Raw genomic sequence first — 7,869 nt, 5'->3', positions numbered from 1 at the left:
CATAGGTACACAACTGTACTACATATAGGTACACAACTGTACTACACACCCTGGTTAAAGAGGTTAACTATAACAATGGTTAAGGGGTAACCTAACCCTGGTTAGGGGGTAACCATAACCCCGGTTAAAGGTTAACATAATCCTGGTTAGAGGTTAACCATAACCCTGGTTAGGGGGTAACCATAACCCCGGTTAAAGGTTAACCTAACCCTGGTTAGAGGTTAACCATAACCCTGGTTAGGGGGTAACCATAACCCCGGTGAAAGGTTAACCTAACCCTGGTTAGAGGTTAACCATAACCCTGGTTAGGGGGTAACCATAACCCCGGTTAAAGGTTAACCTAACCCTGGTTAGAGGTTAACCATAACCCTGGTTAGGGGGTAACCATAACCCCGGTGAAAGGTTAACCTAACCCTGGTTAAAGGTTAACCTAACCCTGGTTAGAGGTTAACCATAACCCTGGTTAGGGGGTAACCATAACCCCGGTTAAAGGTTAACATAACCCTGGTTAGAGGTTAACCATAACCCTGGTTAGGGGGTAACCATAACCCTGGTTAGGGGTTAACCATAACCCTGGTTAGGGGGTAACCATAACCCTGGTTAGGGGTTAACCTAACCCTGGTTAGGGGGTAACCATAACCCTGGTTAGGGGGTAACCATAACCCTGGTTAGGGGTTAACCTAACCCTGGTTAGAGGTTAACATAACCCTGGTTAGAGGTTAACCATAACCCTGGTTAGGGGTTAACCTAACCCTGGTTAGGGGGTAACCATAACCCCGGTGAAAGGTTAACCATAACCCTGGTTAAAGGTTAACCATAACCCTGGTTAGAGGTTAACATAACCCTGGTTAGGGGGTAACCATAACCCTGGTTAGGGGTTAACCTAACCCTGGTTAGGGGGTAACCATAACCCCGGTGAAAGGTTAACCATAACCCTGGTTAGAGGTTAACATAACCCTGGTTAGGGGGTAACCATAACCCTGGTTAGGGGTTAACCTAACCCTGGTTAGGGGGTAACCATAACCCCGGTGAAAGGTTAACCTAACCCTGTTGGTGTGTGTTTTTCAGGCTCAGCACTGAAGGAGTGGAGCTGCTGTCAAAGTTCCTGCAGGTCAGTAAACGTGTCAATGTGTTTTTAGGTATAATCAGTATATCTGATATATTATAACATAAAACGTTATACTGATGATTATAATACTACTACTTGTACTACTAATAATAAGCAGTACAATATAGTTATATACGGTATAAATATCTATCCGCCAGCTGTGATTCCAGGATTTGACAGATGGTGAAGGGGAAGGTGAGGCAACAGCGCCACCATGTGACCTGAAGGAATCCCATTATTCCTTTTAATATTTAATATTATTAATAATAATTGTACACGCAAAAACTATACGAAGACTAGTACTTGTTGATATATGCACAGTATTAGGAGATAGACAAGCACGATTTAAGTTGGCTTTTATCTTTTTACATACGACAACAATAACTATGGTGTGATGTGTGAGAAGCCTCGTTATAAATATAAAATATGTAAATATTGATACGGCGCTGTGTGTCAGCAGCGGGTATAAATGACAGGAAGTGACCTCATGAGGGCCGAAGGGACGGACAGGAACGTAACGTTGTTGTTTTAATTCCACTTTAGTTTGAGGGGAAGAAGCGGATTTCAGCAGCCGAGTCAATGAATCATCCGTATTTCAGTAACCTTGGAAACAGAGTGATGGCGCTCCTCGACAGTAAGTTTTTAATACAACTTTTAACACCTATTTTAAATCTGTGTGATGTTGTCACCGTGTGATGTTGTCACCGTGTGTGTGATGTCACTGTGTGACGTCGTCACAGTGTGTGTGATGTCACCGTGTGACGTCGTCACAGTGTGTGTGATGTCACTGTGTGACGTCGTCACAGTGTGTGTGATGTCACCGTGTGACGTCGTCACAGTGTGTGTGATGTCACCGTGTGATGTTGTCACCGTGTGACATCACCGTGTGATGTTGTCACAGTGTGATGTTGTCACTGTGTGATGTTGTCACCGTGTGTGATGATGTCACCGTGCGATGTGTGATGTAATCACTGAGTCGCTCTCAATGCTGTTTCAGCAACGTCCATCTTCAGTCTGCCAGAAATTCAACTGGAAAAAGAAGCAGTCAGACCAACAGTCACCTCTGATCCAGGTAAAACGCTCACACACGCAGTCACACACACAGACACACACACGCAGTCACACACAGTGTCACACACGCAGTCACACACACAAAGTCACATGCGCGCACACACAGACACACACACAGTCACACACACACACATACAGACAGTTTTACTATTATTAAGCATTATTCAGACGTAATTACAGTTTTTTCAAACATCGGTCGACTAACAGTGAAAACAGTGAAACTGAACACAATCTCTTGTCAAGGTCCATTTAGTAGCTGTTCTGGAGCTTTTGATCATATGACCCGCTCACACCCTAGTCGATGTGCCCTTGAGCAAGACACTTAACCCTGAACTGCTCCCCGTAGGTGTGTCTATGGTGTGTGATTGCTAAATTAAATGTAATGTTTCTGTTGTTTCTAAGATGTAAAAGTAAACCTTTTTTCTGTCCAGTGAACAGTCCGACCAAGAGGCGTGGCCTGCTACTCTGACATCACAGTGGAGGCGTGGCCTGCTACTCTGACATCATAGTGGAGGCGTGGCCTGCTACTCTGACATCACAGTGGAGGCGTGTTCTAATCTTCTGATATCTTCATGGAGGCGTGGTCTGATCTTCTGACATCATCTTGGAGGCGTGGTCTGATCTTCTGACATCTTCATGGAGGCGTGGTCTGATCTTCTGACATCATCTTGGAGACGTGGTCTGATCTTCTGACATCATCTTGGAGGCGGGATCTAATCTTCTGACATCTTCATGGAGGCGTGGTCTGATTTTCTGACATCATCTTGTAGGCGTGGTGTGATCTTCTGACATCTTCATGGAGGCGTGGTCTGATCTTCTGACATCTTCATGGAGGCGTGGTCTGACCTTCTGACATCTTCATGGAGGCGTGGTCTGATCTTCTGTCATCTTCATGGAGGCGTGGTCTGATCTTCTGACATCTTCATGGAGGCGTGGTGTGATCTTCTGTCATCTTCATGGAGGCGTGGTCTGATCTTCTGTCATCTTCATGGAGGCGTGGTCTGATCTTCTGTCATCTTCATGGAGGCGGGTTCAGGAACAAAAAAAACTGAAAACAACAGAGGTGATGGTGATTTTTATCTTCTCTCAAGGAGTAAAACAAGAACAGGGATTAGAAGAAGAAATTATGTTAATAAGAGAAGAAGAGACAAAAATGGCAGCTTGCTGTTGATTAATGCAATAATGGATCACAACAGCCATCTGACCAATCAGCTTCCGATTCACTTCAGGACATCACTGGTGAACAGATGAGTTACAGATGTTGGAAATCTGTCTTCCATTTGCCAATTCAACACAAATAACTGTTGAATAATACCTGAAGGTATCCCCTTGTGGACACCTGCAACGTGTGCAGCTCTGTTAGAGTACACTAATAACTACCTTTGTTTTATTTTAAAAGCAGAACTAAACCATCAAAGTTTAGCATCAGTTCAGACAGGAAGTGCTGCAGACAGGAAGTGCTGCAGACAGGAAGTGCTGCAGACAGGAAGTGCTTCCCACCTGTTTGGTCTTCTGAATATGTACTGAATGTGACTAAAGTAGCAGGAAAGAATTGGTGAACGTTTTAATTTTTTTAAATTCTTAATAGGTTTGGAGCTGCTGTTTGTGTTCATGCCACAGTATTATATTTACAACACAGTATTTGTAGTACAGTATTGTATTTACAGTACTACATTTAAAGTACAGTACTACATTTACACTTTAATGTTATTTCTTATAAAACAGACTGAAAGTCTTTTGTTTCTAACGGAAATCTGCAGAAAAGAGTTTTACTATGTTTTATTATCAAATTGTGAAACTGGTTTCTGCCGTTCTGCATGTGTGTCGTACACTCAGACTGTATACTGTAATAATGGTCATATGCGTAGGAATACTGTACTTGTATATACAGTTCTACTTTAAGTCTGCAGTGAACAGCTGTGAGCGGTTTTCTCCATGCTCATCATTTTGTTTTTATTCAGAAATCTGAAGCAGTAGATGTCAGCAGAGCCTCAGTAACGTCCACTTATCTGAGACGGGGCGGGGCTTATCTGAGACGGGGCGGGGCTTCAGCGTGGTTTACATGTGCGTGAAGGCACAACTTGGCGATCACGTGACTGTCTCAAATATTCACTGATAAAAACACTATTTACATGTCTGAAGATCAAATATAAGAAGATCCGTTAGTTTTTAGATGCTTTAGAAACAGGAAGTGCTAAACACATTTTTAGTCGAATCAAATAGTTCACAGGATGTGGAACCTGTGTTTCTATACAATTCATGTAATGCTTGAGGCTCGCACTCCTCTGAGACGTGGGCGGGGCTTATCTTACACTGGGGGCGGGGCTTTGCCGGCAGTTTGAAGTAGTTTTTCTTTTTAAACATTTTTGAGTAGTTTCTTAGTATTGTTTGTTGTATTGTCGGGTTTTTGGAGCACGAAGATATTTCAAACAACTGTTTTTAGCGGAAGAGAGATATTCGCAATAGAGAAATATCGATCGGAATACAATAGTGATTGATCAGTTAATAATCGGCTGTAGAAGTGACAAACGTTTGTATATGAATGGTTAGAAATATACAGCGGCCATGAAAATAAATCATATTGATTGCTAGTGGATTAATGTGTTGCTAAGTAGTCGAACTCTTTGATGTCCAACTGAAGATATGCTTTTGAGTCCTACTCGGAGAGAGGAAACATTTCCAAAGTGATAGAATTATAGAAATATAGAGAATATAAACAAGAGGTAACAGCATTAATATATCGGCAATCAAATATTTAATCTTTAATATATTTAATTATTTAGGTTTATGTGTGACTTTAAAGTATCTTTCTGTTGCTCAGCATGAACATATTTAAATTCTAATTGTTGGAGAAGGAAATCAGAGACGGGATGTCACAGGGGGCGGGGTCACGGGGGGGCGGAGTCAGAGGGAAGCGCTGATGATGCCGAATGTGACTCCAAACTCTTGATGCGGGCGCTTGTTTATTATAGTTTATTAATTATTACAGATCCTTTTTAGTGTTGTTCCTCAGCTGCTGCTTAAACGTCCTGAAGGTAAAAACTAGACCCTTCTTCAAAGGTCAAAGGTTTTCTGGATTTAGTTTTCAACAAGAGGATTTGATGTGAAACGGTTTGACTCAGACCAGAGGGATCCAGTTCACTCGGTAGACCTGGTTCAGGAGCAGGTGGCTGAGATGTGATGGATTGAGTCTGTTCTGAAACCAAAGTGTCCCCGCCACACCGGTGACACTCACTACAGGAAGTCCCCCCTACAGGAAGTACGTCTCCCCCCCCCCCCCTACAGGATCTCCCACTGAGAGGAACCCGGTGGGAGATCCTGAACCCAGATGAGAAGTGATTTCTGTGTTGTCGACACGTGTTCACATAACGTGTTTCCAGTCTCTGTGCAGTTCCTTCCGAGGGAGGTAGACGGCCCATGATTGGTCTGTTGAGAGGACGGCGGGCGTCTCCTTGTATGTCTGAGCCGGCTGAGACCCCCTGTGGTGCTGCTCCACATCTCTGACTCTTTAAGTCTGTCCAGCTTTCTTCATGATGGTCTGGTTTGAGATCGTCAGTAAACCTGCAGAGACACTTCAACCAGCAGTTCATGAAACTAATGTCCCCCTTGAGACTAATGTCCCCATGAGACTAATGTCCCCTTGAGACTAATGTCCCCATGAGACAAGTGTCCCCCTTGAGACTAATGTCCCCCTTGAAACTAATGTCCCCCTTGAGACTAATGCCCCCATGAGACTAATGTCCCCTTGAGACAAGTGTCCCCCTTGAGACTAATGCCCCCTTGAGACTAATGTACCCTTGAGACTAATGTCCACCTTGAGATAAGTGTCCCCCTTGAGACTAATGCCCCCTTGAGACTAATGTACCCTTGAGACAAGTGTCCCCCTTGAGACTAATGCCCCCTTGAGACTAATGTACCCTTGAGACTAATGTCCACCTTGAGATAAGTGTCCCCCTTGAGACTAATGCCCCCATGAGACTAATGTCCCCTTGAGACAAGTGTCCCCCTTGAGACTAATGCCCCCTTGAGACTAATGTACCCTTGAGACTAATGTCCACCTTGAGATAAGTGTCCCCCTTGAGACTAATGCCCCCTTGAGACTAATGTACCCTTGAGACTAATGTCCACCTTGAGATAAGTGTCCCCCTTGAGACTAATGTCCCCTTCAGACTAATGCCCCTCTTGAGACTAATGTCCCCTTCAGACTATTGTCCCCTTCAGACTATTGTCCCTCTTCAGACTATTGTCCCTCTTGAGACTAATGTCCCCTTCCTCTGTTTGGGTTCAGGTTTGTAGTCCACATGGATCCAGATGCCGTTTCCTCTGTTTGGGTTCTGGTTTGTAGTCCACATGGATCCAGATGCCGTTTCCTCTGTTTGGGTTCTGGTTTGTAGTCCACATGGATCCAGATGCCGTTTCCTCTGTTTGGGTTCTGGTTTGTAGTCCACATGGATTCAGATGCCGTTTCCTCTGTTTGGGTTCAGGTTTGTAGTCCACATGGATCCAGATGCCGTTTCCTCTGTTTGGGTTCTGGTTTGTAGTCCACGTGGATCCAGATGATGTTTCCTTTGTTACGGTTCTGGTTTGTAGTCCATGTGGATCCAGATGATGTTTCCTTTGTTACGGTTCTGGTTTGTAGTCCATGTGGATCCAGATGATGTTTCCTTTGTTACGGTTCTGGTTTGTAGTCCACGTGGATCCAGATGCTGTTTCCTCTGTTTGGGTTCTGGTTTGTAGTCCACGTGGATCCAGATGATGTTTCCTTTGTTACGGTTCTGGTTTGTAGTCCATGTGGATCCAGATGATGTTTCCTTTGTTACGGTTCTGGTTTGTAGTCCACGTGGATCCAGATGCTGTTTCCTCTGTTTGGGTTGACACACACCAAAGTTCTCTGCAATATTCTGCATGATGGGATTCTTCCAGATAACTTCTTTGAATATTCTTCCATCTGCAAATAAAGCACTGCGATGTATCTGATGCTATAACTGATCTGCATACTTGAAATATCAATGCAAGTATGGAAAATGAATTGTATCCTTTTACTATGTACACTTATGTTGACAACATGTATTCTGGATATGTTTACAGTCTATAAATATACATTAAAAATCTTTATTTATTATCAGTATTGGTTGTTTATTTTGATCCTTACATGAGACTCTGACCTTTGACCGACGACTGCTGACTGTTACTGAGCATGTGTTACAATTGCCTCCGGTCTCCCCTGCGAATGGACTTGAGTTTGTTTAAACCATTCCATCCATTATCTTCGTCTTATTCGGGGGCAGCAGGATATTCCACATGTCTCTCTCCCCAGCAACTCTTTGCAGCTCTTCCTGAGGAACCCAGAGGTGTTTCTAGACCAGAGGAGATGTATAAACCGTAGAGTGTGTTCTGGGTAGGCGGCAACTTATGGTTCTGTAAAGTGAAGCCATTCTCTCTATTGTCTTGTTCAAAAATAGTAGCAGGAAGGACGTCTTGGATAGATGGCGACTCCTCTGGTTGTATAGAAGTCTATGCTTCATGTGTTAAAGCTGCATTCTCTCTCCTGACCACCAGGGGGCGACTCCTCTGGTTGTATAGAAGTCTATGCTTCATGTGTTAAAGCTGCATTCTCTCTCCTGACCACCAGGGGGCGACTCCTCTGTGGTTGTATAGAAGTCTATATAAAATGACATTGGCTTCATTTT

General features: G+C 43.7%; 1 protein-coding gene across 1 annotated transcript in view; it reads left to right on the top strand.

The window, feature by feature from the left end:
- The window catches only part of cdk16 (cyclin-dependent kinase 16), a 24,548-nt gene extending 17,248 nt beyond the window's left edge, over positions 1 to 7,300 (top strand). Inside the window, exons 14-17 of the mRNA XM_034537184.1 lie at positions 1,069 to 1,111; positions 1,652 to 1,742; positions 2,106 to 2,180; positions 2,611 to 7,300. Coding sequence (XP_034393075.1) covers positions 1,069 to 1,111; positions 1,652 to 1,742; positions 2,106 to 2,180; positions 2,611 to 2,648 — 247 coding nt within the window. The 3' untranslated portion in view covers positions 2,649 to 7,300. The remainder of the gene's footprint in view (positions 1 to 1,068; positions 1,112 to 1,651; positions 1,743 to 2,105; positions 2,181 to 2,610) is intronic.
- The last annotated feature ends 569 nt before the right edge of the window (positions 7,301 to 7,869 follow it).

Source organism: Cyclopterus lumpus, chromosome 7 (genome assembly GCF_009769545.1).
Source record: "Cyclopterus lumpus isolate fCycLum1 chromosome 7, fCycLum1.pri, whole genome shotgun sequence".
NCBI classification, from domain to species: Eukaryota; Metazoa; Chordata; class Actinopteri; order Perciformes; family Cyclopteridae; genus Cyclopterus; species Cyclopterus lumpus.
Note: the sequence above shows the minus strand (reverse complement) of the source record. Positions and strands in the feature narration are given on the sequence as shown.